We start from the raw sequence: 18,049 nt of genomic DNA on the forward strand, positions 1-18,049 counted from the left end.
ATCTAAGTCGTAAAATTATCGAGTCGAATGAAAACAATCGCACTAGGAAAAAGAATCCTCTAATAAGTGAAGCATCGAAATTGCTCGAACAGTAACAATATCGGCAACTGAGCGAAATTGTTTTTAATTCGTAACACGAGACGCTGCACTCGATAGCTCGATACTTACTCGATACCCAATTAAAGTGTGCTCGATGCCGGGTATTATCTCGGATGCGAATCGATTGGGGCTCAGCGGGATCGCCGGTGATCCCAAATATTGACACTTGTGACAGTGCATCGGAATAGTTCGTGCGATGTGTAAACGTTGCAGTAAGGCATAGCGCACACTGCATTGTCTTTGATGGGGACAGTCTAGCCGGTATACTCTCGGTTATCTACGCGTCAAGTTTGCAACTCTTTGTGTTATTTATCAGCTCTAAGGCTCTATATATACATATATATATATATAGAGAGATCTATTGCTTAGCCTTGGTCAAGCTTAGCGCAATCTTTGATTTGGTATTTATAGTCATTTGACAGCTGATATTATGGTGAGCTTAAACTAAGACAACCCAGTAGATAGGTCATGCGCACGTTTCATTATACACAGTACATGTCGATTTTTACCAAACAACCTTTTACAATACAAAGTATACTTAATAATAACAATATCCAAAACTTATTTGATTATTAGTTTTATTGAAAGAAGTAGAAATCGATGATGAATGATTTATACGAAATATCAAGTTGTTAACTTATTTGGTATAAGAAACGGAACGCATTTTTAGATGCGAGATAGCTATGAATGACAGCAGGCAGTGTGTTATACGGGAATTTTAAATGGTCGAACAACAGCTGTTGTGAGGACGCAAGGAATTGTTGATCTCTATTTTGTTCGGCTTATACTCATAGTCTGAGTGTCATTATGGTGGACTTATGTGCGAGCTAGGCTTAAGTTTAGCGCTATCGCATTTATCACGGGGAGTGTTCCAAAAAGCAGATACGTTCCTCCACGTCACGTATATGGATATCATCCTGACTATCTGGATGATCTGGTCTCCACAGGTTAGTTTTCAAGGAACTTTCTTCCACGTAGAACCAAACTATGTAATGAGCTTCATTGCCCGGTGTTTTTAGAACGACACGACCTAGATACCTTCATAAAAGCACGTAAGCTTTGCAAAAAGACCAGCAATACTTCTGTGATCCCTCTGGTCTTGCAAGAAGTGGGCGGCGGTGATCACTTAACTTCAGATCTGTATGCTCGTGAGTATTTTATTATTTTTTGTTGCTACATGCTATTTTCCGTCAATTGAAGTTAGACTACATTCGAATTAATTAATTATCGTAGGTATTCAATGACGTTTCATACATAGATCACGTCGTATAAAACAAATCTGAAATATGGAACATGCCACAGATTACACCATAATAAGCTTCGCTTGATATATCTATACATTGCCGCATTTACTCCAGTTATTTAAAACATTCTTGGTGAATAAGCAGCAATGTAAAACATTTATTCAGTTCAGATTTGATTTGGACAGTGACAGTTGACACAGCTGACCAGCGATGGAAATTGCAATTCACGCGTCCCAATATAAGGCGATAAGAATGACTTATCGAGTATATTGGGACAGCTTCAGATTATTGATAGCTAATAACTGACAGTAGAAGATAGTTATTTATTTCCTTCTGTAGATAGTATATTGGGAATGGAACGGAGCGGAACGGCCGTAAGGAGAAAAGTGTGCTTACATTGTCTTTCAGCACACTTTTGCCGTTCCGCATTCTGACTGCGGATGATAATATGACCTTTAAATATGTGTACAGAGCGTCATTGATCGTGGTAAATAAATTTATTCCTTTTAATAAATGAAGTCACTCCAAACATAATAGCAGCCTCGTTCGTACCCTCTATTGTGTGTTTATCTTTACATTTCAGCGTGCACCAGTTGACACGAACCGTTTGACACTCGCGAAGCCTACACAATATGAAAGAGCACTCGCGTTGAAAATGTAATAATGCCTTTGTTTCACGCTCGAACATTTTAATTTCAATATATCGCGTTGAGACCATCTGACATAGTATCTATAAAAATAAACTATTGTTATATAATTTGTATATATAAACTGTTATTTTAATAATAATACTATTATTCTTTATTTGCGAAAACTGCCACCAATTTTTTTACAAATACAATAGATATGAACAATTAGCCTTTTATGAATAAAAGTTAAAAAAAAACAAGACAAATGTTAAAAAACAATAAAAAAAGAGTTATTAATTTTATAAAAAAATATTTTAACAACATAGAATCATAACAAACGAGGCAGCAGCGCGATTCGCAAAAAGGAAAGTTCTCAGCAAACGTTAGGACGTAAATTCGTAACCCTGATATTATGAACTTCCTAGATTTTTTTCCGTGCAAGCTATTGTGGCAGTAATATGTGAAAAAACGTATTATAATATTTATCATATACTTTAACCAACAAAACTCAAAATTTAATAAATTTATAAAATATGTTAAAAGAAAAGATGTATCACGTAGTGACGTGGATACACACATTTACATAAATTCGCACTAGCAACACGGGTATATAATAAAAAAATATATAAGTAGTGTAGTAAATATAATATAGATAAAATATATAAATTATGATTTTTAAGTGATATCCTTCACTATAGAATAATAGCGTAAAGAAATATATAAGGTGTTTAAACAATAAATTGATACTAAGTTTATGTATCTATATATATATAAAAATGAATTGCTGTTCGTTAGTCTCGCTAAAACTCGAGAACCGCTGGACCGATTTGGCTAATTTTGGTCTTGAATTATTTGGGGAAGGTTTAAAAACTGAATGAATATGAAAATGCTCAGAATTAAATAAAAACAACAATTTTGTTTTTCCTTTGATGTGTCCCCCGTCGTCCGATATTTGTTTTGTATGGACATATTTTCTATGAGAGATTGACGCACGGTTTGACAGTTCGGCTGTGAAACAATTTAATTATAACAACAGGGTGCATATTTTACGAAATAATTCTTGATGTTATGAAATATTGTCGACAAATTAATAAAAAACCTTATTTTATTTATTATATACAGAACGACGTCTGTCGGGTCAACTAGTAAGTAAATATATAAGGTAAGCAAACTTTAAATATCTTGCAAACGTAGTGAACGTTGCCCTCAAATAAATAAGTAAAGCACCTGAGAACAGGAGAAATCAAAATCTTCCTAGCTTTAATTATACAAAAGATTTCAAGAACTGACGGTTTGAGGCTGAATGACAATGATAACTTATCATCGCCCTGTCTACTCCCTAGCAGGACAATCTAAACAGCGACGAGGGCGTAAAATTTCATTGAATAGTCTCACATTTTGAGCGACGCATTGTTCTCTTAAGCTTTAGCGGATAAATTGGACGAAGTCCCACACGACACTTTAAAAACATTCAAATTTATTCAATTTTACGAACGAGCGATGTGGAATTGAAAAGTCTTGGAGAAGAAATACACTTTCCTTTTTACGAATACTGAATTATACGAAAACTTGCAAGATATTTGATAAAAAAAAAACGATTTTACTTTGAAGTTTATTAAAATATACATCTGCGAAATAAAACACCAAGCTTTTTCACGATTTTTAAAATAATACAATTTATTTGATATTTGAATTTGAATTTGACAAGGAGAGTGAAGAAGAGCGTAGTCGTTAAATTTATTGTAACAGCAAAATAGTGAGAGGAAAATTATTTTTCCCTCATACATAATGTGACAAAAATTCTCTGTGAAATAGTATCTCGTACATAAAAATACATGTTTTCTTATATTTTGCTCGTATTTATTTAGTTGTTATATTTAATTACTAACAGACATTTAATTTTTTTTAATCATACGCTCTGTCCATTGTTGTACTAAGCAGTGTCGCACAGACTTCTTGATTCGAAAGTATAAAACTATTTAATACACTGCCACAAAGTATTCTTAACTTGCCTATGCATAAAATTAAACCACATGATAATATAAAGATTGCGTTATGAAAAAAGGATACGAGTATTGTTTTAGTGATAATAATATTTGGACAGGCTGATGATGATGATCTACTTATCATTACTCATCTAATATTTTAAATATTTGCTAATTTTTTTTTTATATAAGTGTGACTATTGCCTATTATTAGCAATTAACTCTTTATTATTAAAAAATCACTACACACGTTGCATACAATTTTATTTTATTTTCACATTCGCTATAACTCTAAGCGTGTACTAATTTGTAGATAATATTTACTTACTTGTTGCACGATTTCAGAGATAGTCGTGACAGCAATATTATCTAGAACACTGCTGGCAATGTTTAGTTACAATATTGATTGAATGTTAAGAAGTATCGTTATAGGCATAAAGAACATATGAAATATGCTTTGTATATAATGGACTAATACGATACTAAACAATTTGTTTTTTTACTTATTGTATGAGTCATGAGCATGTCGGTGGCGCGAATGCATAAGATCCACCCAAAAGTGCCCAACGTGGCTTAAGAAGTTCTAACTTCAAAAACAACAAAGAAGAGGTCGTCTATGATTCGATTCACGCTTGATACTAAGTATCACAGTCAATAGTCAGTATGCCCTAGCTGTTCCCCGCGCATTTCACTATAATCGTGAATGCTTTGCGATAAGCGAAAAATTCCTCAAGAAGGAAATTCTTCAAGTGTTCTCTCCCGGGGCTCCAGAAATTACCCCTGTACTGCGGAACAATTTTGCATTGTTTTGCTTGATGAGATCGCGGCTCGCTTTGACTCGCGTCGTTATTTGGCGCATCTTCATTTCAGCTCTTTTTATTTGAGATTATTCAAGAGTAGGATCTGACAAATTTTTAATTTACTCTTATGTTTTCTGGAATTTACTATTGGAAAATTATTAATGTAGAGATTTTGGATTGTTAAGTGTCTGAGTAAGTTCTTGTAAAACTGAGGATATGATTCTACTAAATATTGCAAATGTTACCTTCTTCACGTGGTTTAAACGTTGAGAAAAAATATTGATGATTCATGACTGTTATTGACAATGATAATGTAATAAATAACAGGATTCATTTGTTGACAATTTACTTCATGCTATTACGATAATTCTCCCATTTTTTTGTACCATGAAATTTAGCAAAAACCATTCTGAGTGGTTGTTTTTAAGATTGTAGACATGACGTAATAAAGTAGAGGTATTAGAAATTGCATGTTCAAAATTCTTGAATTTTCATTTCGTATGTTGGAAGCGTTACGAGCTAATCAGATCAAGTGGAGTCGTCAGTAAATCGCTTAAACGGATTTTCGCCGGGAAGCAACTCAATTGGGCCGGCTTAAAAATTTGTGTTCGCGCCGTTGTGTTCTCTGCAACCTATTTACAAGTTTTCTGGTCCTGTCAGTGTATGCTTTGCAGTAGTGTTCTCATTTCAAAATGACTTGTTTTTAATTTTAACTAGAAAAGAAATTCATTTAAATAATTATGTCAAACTTGCATAAAAACCTTTTCTCGGTGTTTAACTTGAATGTAAATAAGTCCTTATTTTAAATGATTATCACTCAAATATCACCAAAGTGACGTTCAAACAGACCAAGAAATTTAATCTTCTGTGTTAAATTTATATCTACATTCTTTTTCATAACGAAAATTTTCATTACGATATCTGGTGACCCGGTTTGCTCCTAAAATCGGGTGTGTAACAGTCATATATTTTATTTAAATCTTTAAGTGAGTTTATTGAAATATGGTATATTTCATTATTTAACAAGTTATCTATATAGGTATACATTTATCACTGAATAGTTAATAAGAATGTATATTTTGTTTGGTCAGTTAATTTTAATGTCGGTTATGCAATTCCTCAGATATCTACATAGCATTAAGTTAATAATAATGAGATAGATATCTCAAACGGAGCGCTCTCAATCCTGCAAATGCAAATAAAGCCAAGTTTTCCTTTCATAACTTGCGTTGCTTAAACTCGTAACTTGCGGGCTTACCTCTGCGGCCCTAAACGGTACTAATTAAACAAATTGTGGATCTAAGCCAGACATGTTTAACTAGTTGCGACGATTCTGAAACTCCTTAATAAAGAGGTAATTGCCGTTCCTGCTCTATTCTGGATGGATTTTGAACTTAGTGTAGCATTCGTGCATTCCGCAAATGAAATAATCGAACTTTATGCTGTCTAGACAACTAAAAGTAGTTGTCTAGTTTCCTCAAAGATTAGAACATGGAAAGTTATGTAGCTTAGTTACCTATGTAACTATCAACCTATGTTGATTGATAAATAATGCTGATGATTGACATAATATCATCAGTTGTGTCATGCAGGGTTCTACAGCGGCGCCTTTGTTTGATTGCAAGAAGCAGTAGTGTGTAAGCATTATTGTATTTCATGATTTGTTTGTCTATACTCAGAATTGCTAGACATGACATTCCTGTACAGAATTAACAAATGAATTTGATTGTTCTGTCCTACCAACTTCGGTCAGCTTGCGCGTGCCACGTCGCGTGCTTATGCGGTCTATGAGGTCAGCCGTCTTCCAGAACCAACCTGAAATAATTCTCTGTATATAATAATAATACACTGGGTCAATTGGGGCAGTGTTCTCCAGAGTATTATACTCTATTTAATTTAGGGATAGATTATAATCTATTAAACTGGTATAATATACTTTCCAGCATATGCCAGCCATGTTAATAACATAATAGATGAACTTTCTGTTTACTGAAATAAATAATAAATATTCTGGTTGTAATGACGCCATTATATGGCGACCACGTACGGGAAGACGTAGTGTTGGTAGGCAAGATGGACTGACGATCTGGTCAAGATTGCCGGAATACATTGGATGAGGACAGTGCACAACCGATCGTCGTGGAAATCTTTGGGGGAGGCCTTTGTCCAGCAGCCAGGACGTCTTCCGGCTGATTGTGATGATGATGATGATGAAGGGCGCCGTAGCTGGTGAAATTACTGGGCTAATGAGACTTGACATCTTATGTCTCAAAGTGACGAGCGCAATTGGGATGTCGCTTAGAATAAACAGCGTCAATTTAGAATCTTGAGCAAAACTGCATACGGCCGTAGCGTCAGGTAGGTATATATTAAATATTTTATGGTCAGATTCTATATAATAGACTCTCAAACAAATGCTGCTCTCAAACATGACGTGTGAGCCACTAATATGTCTTTGTATGCACAATGTGTTCGCACATCGTTGTACTAACCTTGAGTTTTGTCTCTTCGAGGTCACATATGCGATAGCATCGTAATTAGGGTTGCCATCCGTAGTCAAGTCGTCCAATATACGATAATTAATATTTTTATAGTTAATTATTTTTACTTTTTATGAAATAGTTCATATCATTTAAAGAGGACTCATATACAAACTAATTTGTTATGTATATTAGAGCCATTGTAAATTACTCTATTTGATTGAAAAGAGTTTCCGTTGAGTTTGTTGTGTTCTTCTTCTCACGAGCGCAACTATTTACCAACATATGGTAAACTCAGTAATTTAAAAGATACATTTTAAGTGACGATTCAAAAGAGCTTAGTTTAAGCCTAATTAAATAAAAATTATTTGACTTGACTTGACTAGTCTTAAATAGAGTTTTTTATTTTAAATTGGAGGGGACCATCGAGTAGGTGGTTTAACTGTCGAAAAGTATAAAAAACAGGCACCCATATACATCAGTAGGTACTACAATAGGTCAAGAGATGCAGTCCCAAACTTTGTGATGGAGCTAGCTCTAGACTTGAAGGTCCCTAACTTTTATCGGTTCGGGAATATAGCAGCCGATAGGCAGATGATTTTACAAAGCGGCTATGTGAGGCAATAACTTAATGAAACGCGCGGTTTTATACAGCCAGGAATCAACGTCATATGGTTTGATTTTCGAATTTTGAAGTAGTGTTTGCTGTTGAAAATCGGCTGCTCGTTAATACTGAATAACTCTTCTGAGAATTCCACTGAGATAGACTCCACATCTCTAGGCAAAGCCGATCGGAGATGACTTGGTCGTCGGTCGTCCAGGATTCGAGCGACACTTAGCTTGATGAGATCAAATGGAAGAAGCTGGTACTGAGAAGCTCGAAGTACCCCATGTGAGGCCGAGTAATGTTATGAATATAGTTGCAGGTGGTAGCTTGAAGTTAAGTATTGTCTCGCCTTACTGAGAGCACCCAAGCCTTTATGAGGCCAAATTGGCCCCTTCTTCCAAGAGACCACGAAACTAAACGTAGCGCGATATATCGAAGTCAAGTCGACTATAACTGGCTAAGTTTACTTTAATATAAGAGGGGGCAAACAGGCAAGAGGCTCACGGAGTGGTGAGGCAACCGCCTATGGACATCCGCATCAACATGGGTCAAGAGATGCGTTGCCGGTCTTTAACGTGGTAGTACTCGTATGCTCTTTTCTTGAATGTTCCTTAGTCGTATCGGTTCGGGAAAACTGCAGCCGGTAATTAATTCCACAAAGTGACAGTGAGGCAAGAAATTTCTAGAAAAACGCGCGGTTGTGGAGTGCCAGACGTCAACATGATGCGGGTGGTATTTAGCATTTTTACACATTACGTATTTATTGTATATATTATAATTAATATTACTTTGATTAAATTAGTAATCAATAACTTGCAATGAGCGATTCTCTCCTAATACAGGTTATCTGAATCTACCAGGAGATTTTCATATTAAATTCAAATAAAGGATTTTTTCTGAAATTATTTAACTAACTTTTTGGCACATGACATCCATGTTAATAACATAACACAAAAACTTACTATTTACTGAATTATATATTCTTGTTGGTACACTCTGTTTACCGAACCACATAATATAATATACTGATTGAGACCCAAACCCATAAAATAAAACTTGTGCGTTTTTACAGCAGCTAAAATCAGTCACGTCAAAATATAATGTCAATATGACAAAATATATAAAGGAAGGAAAATACATTCTTATAAATTAAAATAATTGCATTTTTTTATTAATCTTTACCCTTTAAAAATTAGGTATACCCTAATTGTTCTAGATAAAGTTGGCCACGTGAAGCAGAATAGATCTATAGCGTGAGCGACAACCCTATACATAATACTTATTGCAAATATATACTTAAATAATACTAATAACATTGAATTTTTTTTAATTATATACTTCTTAAAAGTTATTTAAAAATCATGAATAATTACCTAACATTATTTATTCAAATACGACAGGGATTACTGTATTTTATGTATTAATTAAAATGTACTTTGCACAAAAAAAGATGTTATAAAATTTAATAACGTGAGTTTTGGGAATGTATTTTGTATGAATGTGTTAATGATACACGCAAAAATTTACATCGTCAATAGTTTTAAGATTATCATAGGTATGTAACTAAATGACAATATACAATTTAACCAGTCGGAGGCTCCTTTACACCGGATGCTGGTTAGATAATGGGTACCAAAACGGCGCTTATTTCTGCCCTGAAGCAGTAATGTGAAAGCATTATTGTGTTTCGGTCTGCAGGGCGCCGTAGGTAGAGAAATTACTGGGCAAATGAGACTTTTCGCTCCAAATTTTTCGGTTTTTAAAGAATCCTGAGCGGCACTGTATTGTAATGGGCAAGGCGTATCAGTTACCATCAACTGAACGTCCTGCTCGTCTCGTCCCTTATTTTCGTAAATAAAAATAAATATCTTGTCTGTATAATTTAATGTATATATACAACGCCGCTCATACATTTTTATCGACCTTTTACTAGTCGGTTGGGAGTCTAGTAGGTACGTCAATGGTCGGATGACATAAAAAATATGAATGATACCTTGACTATAAGACTACATACAAATTGAGCTAAAATTAAATTCAAAAGCCATTCAAGAATAGAATCCCACATTGTTTCCATTTACATTAAATACTATAAAAAATGTTGGTTGCTAAAGGATTTTTCATTCTAACACCGACCATAACCGGACCATTCCTTCACACTTCAGTTTACGGTTACGCGTACTTCACATAACTCGACTCTAACGACACATTGTCTCTGGCGACAAGTAAACGCACTCTATTTGAAGAGCGTCCACTCTGTCAATGATCATTACTCTGTATTTTGACGTGTGTCACTGTCATCTTGGTAGTGCCAATAAGCTCAAACCAAACTAAAATAAAAGAAGAATTTAAATCATTTTTCAATAAACTCGGTTACAAGAAAGACCCCCGTTGGGTTTATCCGCAAAAAAAAATGCTAGACCTCCATTTTTTTTTTTTGGTTTCTATATAGGTATATAAGTAGGTAGGTCTGTGTACCCTATAGTGGCCTATAGAGGTATCATAGTGCAAATACATTATTATTATTAGGAACTAACTTGAACCTTATACCAGGGTTCTGTTTCTGGCCCTGAAGCACTGTTTGTAGTAATCTATCTAATACTAACAAAAAAACATTGAACATTGCAAAATAGAGAGACATACATAATATTAATCGTATTAAAAAAATATCTACGGTTAAAAGCAAGGAGAATTTTCTTCCTTCCTTGTACGATATTTCCACGACGATACGTGCCCTTTAAAAAAAACGCAAACACCGTTTTGAAAATGCCGGCACCGCTCCTGTGATTCCCCTGTTGTGCGCGAGAATTTAGGTGCGTTAAATCTGTGACCCGTAATCTTCTTTGTATCTTCCGTAAAGACAAGGATTAGAGTCGAGTCGATGTTTGTATGGAAAAATATTTGCTAATGTTTCCCCTTACGATAATCCTTACTAAGAATAACTTCGGTTATGATTACGCAACGCAGTTCAAAGAATGCAATAGTTTTACAATCCTCCTCCTTCTCGCGTCGTTTTCCTCATTTCTGAGGGTCGTGGCTCCTACGCTACAGGTGTTCTTACGTACGATTCTTACTTCATGAATGGCAGTGTGGAAGTTGATGTACAGAGAAGGTCGGATTGGTCCGACCATCTCGAGGGATTGCATCCTCTGGGACGTTTGCCATCTACCATGCCTGTCAGTTGTTCAAGACTGTGACCAATTTAAATCGCAATCTTTACAAGCAATATGTCCGAAGTATTCCAGCACACTAGTATTCTTCTTATGATAATCCTTACTAAGAATAACTTCGATTATGATTACGCAGTTCTGTAATAGTTTTGCAATAAAGCTGTTAAAAAATGGCAACATACTATCTGCTTTGTGAATACGGCATAACTAGTTACAAGCTTAACCTTCGAAGTAAAGAACGAATTGCTATTTCAATAATTTAGTGTCCTCTATTTTAAATACCCAACCTTAAGTGAGTCATTACGAAAACAATAGATTTCCATTGAAATAACAACCATTTACAATAACAATAGGTATTAGCTACTATTTAAATGCTTTAACGTTGAAGCACTAATAATTGAAGGTAACGTGGGGAAAATTGTTCTAAATTAACAATTAAATTTACGTAACGACAAGTTCTGCGATCCCCATTAACTAAATGGCTATTAGTTTTGGGAAACATTTTAATAATGAATGCAGGCAATTGTACTGAAGGTAGGTATAATGTTATAGTGAATTAATGTTGATATCGTTTTTATATTTTTAAATGGAAGAGGTGGACAAACGAGCGTACACTTGCTCGCATTCTCTTGCAACACTTGAGTAATCACAGGAGCGTTGACGGCCTTTTAGAAAGGTGTACGCGCTTTTTTTTTTAAGGTATCCATGTCGTATCGTCCTGGAAACACCGCACAAGGAAGCTCATTTCACCATTTCGCCACACATCCAGATGGTAGGGATGATATTTGTGGCGTGTTGTGAGTAGATGGAAATCGGCGACAGGAAGCAATCGAAACAGCTCTTCGGAACACTCCATGTGATCTCGCGTTACTGTGTGCCCGTTCTACTTCAATGGTGATATCTTTTAGATACTAGATAATAGAGATGAGGTTAGAGGCTTCGCTTGATTGTGTGTCTTCAACTGTATTAATCACGGGAAGTGTTTCAAAACGCTACTTGTCCTTTCTCCTGTCAGCAAATTCCACCTTTGCACCTCGAACTAATATTTCACTTTCGCCATCTGTATGTGTAGCATTCTTCCACAGCGCGGTTTATAAGAAACTTTCTACCAAACTGTCGAATGAGTCCACCATTCGAATAAAAGGACGGCAACACTCGTGTTTGTTCCTTTGGTGAATCATTTAGCTTCAGGTGACACGTACACTTGTGTGTCTTCCTTAAATATATATATATATATTTAAGGAAGGTTTATATATATATATATATTTATTATTACTTAAATATATATATATATATATTTAAGGAAGGAAGGAATTTATATATATATATTCATTTTTATTTGTAGATGTTCTATTTCCCTCAAATTCGCTTTAAGTATTAACCGCGGATCAATAGTTCCTTTAAGTAATAAGTGCACGCTGTCTTATTTTAAATTTAATAAAATCAACTTTTCTTTTGAAGTTTTTCTGTACAAAATGCAACTTACGAGTATTATGGCACACTTAAACTGTTGAGTGTAGAACTTCGACAAGTGTTTAGCCCCTACACGAGGCATCATCAGGAGTTCCTTAACTCACACGAATGATGACTCTCTGCTCTCCACACTAAAGATAATCATATAAAGCATTTTGAGAGGCGATGGATTTCCGTAAATTCAAATTTTTAGTGCGTCATAGATTCTCTTTTCTTTCATTGAACATATTATTATGGTTAGGTGAGTGACAATTGACAAGAGTCTTTATTCTTAGAAATTCAACGATTATCTTAAGGATTTACTAGCACTGCAGTAATCTATACTAATATTATAAAAGGGGTACAGTTTGTGAGGTTCTAGGGGGTCATCTCTGCATGTTCTGATCCGATTATGAAAATTCTGATACCAATAGAAAGCCACTTTATTTGTGAGTGTCCATATATTGACCCGAGAAATGAAAAGGCTTTTTCGAGGTAGTCGAATTTGCAGTCAGTCAAAGATGAAATTGTCGAGCAAAAACGTTTTATTACGAACGCTGCCTTAGCGATGAGAGATATAAAATGTAATATAATATTGACAATCTTACACAAATTATCTTGCCCCAAACTATAAATGATGATCCATGACTCGGAATCGAACTCCATATTGATTATTTAAATGTTTGCATCTAACCTTTTGCTCAGGAGGCATAGTGACTAACCAAGGTCTGTAGATGTATGATTTTAGTGTATATGCATGTAACAGTATTGAAACATCAAGTCATATAATTACACTGTAAACTTACTTAGTCTTACAGGTCTCGGGTAACAGCTAGTACTGCAATAGTCGTGAGTGCCCGTAAAATTTAATCGCCTTATAATTAAATAGAAGTGATAATATTCTCTAGAATATCACAACCAGCAGCGTTGACTTTAGCAGTCGTGTAAATTGTTTAACGATGTTCTTCTCGCCACAGTTTGACGGCGCACTCGAAGCGTTTATTAGTTCTAAGTACACAATTACTTGCGCATTTAAACAAATTAGGCGTTGAGAGAGAGAGACGATTTCACTAATAATACTCGGTTAACATATGAACTCGAAAAACTCGTTTAGAAGAATCAACAATCGAATATTTTGTAAAGTACATGATTTCTTGTGTACTTTGTTATCTCAAAACGGACACCATAAAATTTTCCTTTGCGGAACCATAAACTGCATCGGTGGCACAATAGGTGGGACCAAAGACTTATTATATCAAAGTGTGCAAGAGAGAAGAACTTCTCTAACGGAGATATAGCAAGGAAAGCGAATCTATAGCTATTGTAACCGATTTTGATTGACAAGTCGTAAGCAATCAGCCTCGCTTGGAATATATCGTTAGTATTTTGAATATTAAAATTAGGTAACGCACACATTATTAGGAAGCTAGAGTATGGTCTTGGTGGGAATCGCTGATAGATGAATGAAGATAAAATATATGATAAAATATAGGGACAACCAGCTTTGGCCCATTGCTCATTGGCACAGAGGTAGTGGAACGCGTCCACAAATTTTCGTATCTCGGGAGCTGTGTGTCAGTGACTGGAGCGACTGAAGAGGATATCACATCACAGATCGCCAGAGTACGAGCACGTTTTGCACGGCTTTGATCCGTATGGCAATCACGTAAACTGACACGGAGAGTTAAGCTCAAAATATTCCGGTTCAAAGTGAAGACCGTATTGATGTATGGGCGACGTGAAAGGTCACCAAGCCCGTCTCTTATCAACTTTAGGTTTTCTTTAACGGATGCTTTTGAAATATCCTCGGTATTCACTGGCCCGACAAAATTTCCAATGATCATCTTTGGCAATGCTGTCATGAAATCCCAATCGACCAACAGAAAAAAAATGCCGCAAATGCAGCTGGATAGGCTACACACTCCGGAGGGATCCCAACCATATACCTACCGAGGCAAGCCCAAGACTGGAACCCTCAAGGAAAACGCAAACGTGGCCGTCCAAAGCAATCCTGGCGGCGGACTGTCATTGACGAAGCGAAAGACATCGGAAAGACCTGTAGTGGAATTAAGAGAGATGCTCAGGACCGGTCGGGATGAAAATGCACTGTGGATGCCCTCTGCCCCAGCTAGGGGATACAGGAACTGAAATGAATGAATGAAATGATATTTTTATAAAAAAAAAGGTGCCCGCTTAATTTCTTGCGTCCGTTCTTTTCAGGTCTGAGGCATACCTTTTGGAATGGGTGGTAGTTTTTGACTTTCAATAAGTGATATTATATCCTATTTTGAATGAAAATATTTGAATTAGAATTTGATATTTTGCTGCAACATTTTTGAAATTGCATATATAAGAAGCTCGCACGGGAATTTCCAACAGCTGCTCTTTGTTTTCATATCAAAGAGCAACCTCCGGGCCATAACTTCTGATGGAGCTACGTGACGCGAGATTTGAGCTCTGTATTTATCTTTCATATGACTCTTGTCTCTCGTGCGCTGTGTACTGTCGATCTTTTACAGTAACGACATGTTTTAAGCTTTCTTAAAAGTCACTTGCGTAGATGTGTGATAGTGTCATTAACGTGTGTTGGATGTAAGCTTAGATCATTTATACGTCTAGCACAGTCTGTGCAACATGTGAAAAATTGAAAAAAATTGAGGCTGACAGTTAACCTCTATTTTGAGCAATGCACGCAGACTAACACAAAGTGACATACAAATCGCCAGTGTAAGACGTAGCTTGTCACGCATAAAGTCATAAACCTGGCCTGTTTTCATCGGTAGTCTAGCAGCAAGAGGCTCTATGTAGACGTTAAACTATCTACGGATGTAAACCTGAAATTCTTATACTATTAAACGAGAAATTCTTGCTAATAAATGTTTCATGAAATGAGATTTAATTTCAAAAAGTTGTGTAACAGATATTATGATAATAATATGTTTAAGTAAAATAATTTTAAATGGATTAAAACGCCTGTATTTCACGTGTCTGAACTAGTCACTGTATTTTTATTAAAGTTACATTTTTTTATTATTTTATTAAACATGTCCCTCCGAAAACGTGCTCTAGAAAGTTCTTGAAACGTCGATAATTATAAATAAATGCAACTTTTAACCAAAACCTAATATGTAAAAAACACTTACAATTACACGCGTTTTAATCCTTTATAAATGTGTAACACTCGCCGTAATGAAAGAAAAATACTATGATATAATTTACAATAATTGTTTAAATTGATAGTTAGTTTTAGATTTAATAATATGTTATATACATAAAAAGTTAATCTTTTTACTTACAAATATAAGCACTGTTGAAAATATTATTATCGCTATTAATAATTATAAAAAGCTAAAGTTTTTACTTTTACTTTAAATTTAAATTAATTAATAGCTTTAATATTTTTTTCAATAGTGCTAATATTAGCAGAGTATTATATACCTAATATATGCGTGTGTCATTATACCTACTGCTAAAATATATAATGTCGTATTTTTGGATAAAAACGATAATTAAGCAATATAGTTTCACTTGTATAGGTACAGGAAATATATTCCAAATACGAAGTGAATTCCTTCTTTACATATTCGGAGCAAATATACGAAAAACCTTGATTCTGCCAACGAGTTTAGTGTAAAATTGTTGCCGGTAATATTGCGAGCACACAGTAAATATCCGGTACCCGGGTCGCATGAGCAATGTCGTGTTTTACAAGTGCAACATGTGTCGGCCGGATTTATTATTTAATATAAGAAGGGAAAATGGGAATTGAGTTACAGAGATACCTATGATAAAAGAGGCGCGCTTGGACACAGTGACTTTTGCTCGCAACATTGTTTGGACAGGAGAAGAATTGTTATTAGCAATTATTGTACCTAAGTTGTTTGAGGCGTTATATTGCAGATTTCCATTGTAATGTAGGATACAATAGGCTTCTAATTATGATATAACTATAATAAAACTGTAGTGTCTGTTGTAGTGGCTATTTATTCTGAAAACTGTATGTGATAAAGCTACTGTGGCTGAAAACAAAAGAAAATTTAAAAAATAAATGGCAGTCTGTTTTTTTGTACATCTCTGGTACCACTGGACAGACTTTCATGAAACTTTCACGAATGCCTTCAGCCTAGCGTGGCGTAACATTTAAGCAATTCGCATTTCATCGAAATTGGTGCTCAAAGAAAAAAAAATGATTTTTTTGCAAAAAAAATTAGCACTCATACAAATGCAGCCTTTTTTTTATAAAAATAAGGGACAAGAAGAGCATGTCATTCAGCTGATGGTAAATGATACGCCCTGCCCATTACAATGCAGTGCCGCTCAGGATTCTTGAAAAACCCAATTCTGAGGGGCACTACAACTGCGCTCGTGACCTTAAGACATAAGATGTTAAGTTTCATTTGCAAAGTAATTTCACTTGCTACGGCGCCCTTCAGACCGAAACACAATAATGCTTACACATTACTGCTTAGCGCCAGAAATAGGCACCGTTGTGGTTCCCTTAACCTAACCAGCATCCTGTGAAAACGAGCCTCCCACTGGTAAAAAACTGATATACCTTCCTTAAAGGACGGCAACGCTCCTGTGATTCCTCTGGTGTTGAAAGAGAATGTGGGCGGCGGTGATCACTTAACATCAGGTGACCCGTACGCTCGTTTGTCCTCCTCTTCCATAAATATATATATTTTCATAATACCGCCAAAGTAAGAATTATTTTCTTACATTGATCGATGCGTTTTACTGTGAACTCTTGTATCTTTAAACGAGCAATGTATATATATAATAATCTGAACCTCGGAAACGGCTCTAACGATTTTCATACAAATATATAGGGGGCGAGAAATCGATTTAGCTAGGTTTCAATTTAAAAAATGTAGTTTTATCCGTGTTTTAATTAGAAACAGCTACAGTAACATCAGAATACAATAGTAATTCGCCATTATATACAAGACTATAATAGCTCAGATGGGACATTGGGTAATCCGGAAAGCAGAAGACCCCGGTTCGAATCCAGATGTCCTATTTTATTTTTCTTTTTTGTTCAAGTTTTGTACATTCTTAAAAACCCGAGCAAGGCTCGGTCGTCCGTATTATATATTAAGTACCACTAGTACTACTTTCTTTTTAAAGACATATATTTTTCTTTCACAGAACGGAAACTCTTTGTGGGTATGCTGAACAAGAAACTGTCGGAGAACGACGTGAGGGCCCTATTCGCTGGACACGGTGCCATTGAGGAATGTACGGTGCTAAGGGACGCCCAGGGTCAAAGCAAGGGCTGTGCATTCGTCACCTTCGTGTCTAAGCAGGCGGCTATCGCTGCGATAAAGGTAAGATCATTATCAGAGTGAGCCAAAACTTATTGTACTGCGATATTGTTGGCCAGTGGGAGGCTCCTTAGCATGTCGGCTATAATATGTGTACCACAACGGCTCCATTTTCTGCCGTGAAGCAGTACCTAATGTGTAAGCATTATTGTGTTTCGGTCTGAAGCTAGTGAAATTACTCGGCAAATGAGACTTAACATTTTATGTCTTAAGGTAACGAGCTCAATTGTAGTGCCGTATTTATATTTTTCTTGGCCACGCT

At 35.6% G+C, this 18,049-nt stretch overlaps 1 protein-coding gene across 8 annotated transcripts in view; it reads left to right on the plus strand.

Annotated features, from left to right (window-relative positions):
- The window catches only part of LOC126967981 (CUGBP Elav-like family member 2), a 510,078-nt gene that overhangs the window by 480,004 nt on the left and 12,025 nt on the right, over positions 1-18,049 (plus strand). For all 8 annotated transcript variants that reach the window (XM_050812728.1, XM_050812724.1, XM_050812725.1 and 5 more), the window contains one exon: positions 17,612-17,790. In XM_050812728.1, the coding sequence (XP_050668685.1) occupies positions 17,612-17,790 (179 nt within the window). The remainder of the gene's footprint in view (positions 1-17,611; positions 17,791-18,049) is intronic.

The sequence above is a fragment of the Leptidea sinapis genome, chromosome 14 (genome assembly GCF_905404315.1).
Source record: "Leptidea sinapis chromosome 14, ilLepSina1.1, whole genome shotgun sequence".
Classification (NCBI taxonomy): domain Eukaryota; kingdom Metazoa; phylum Arthropoda; class Insecta; order Lepidoptera; family Pieridae; genus Leptidea; species Leptidea sinapis.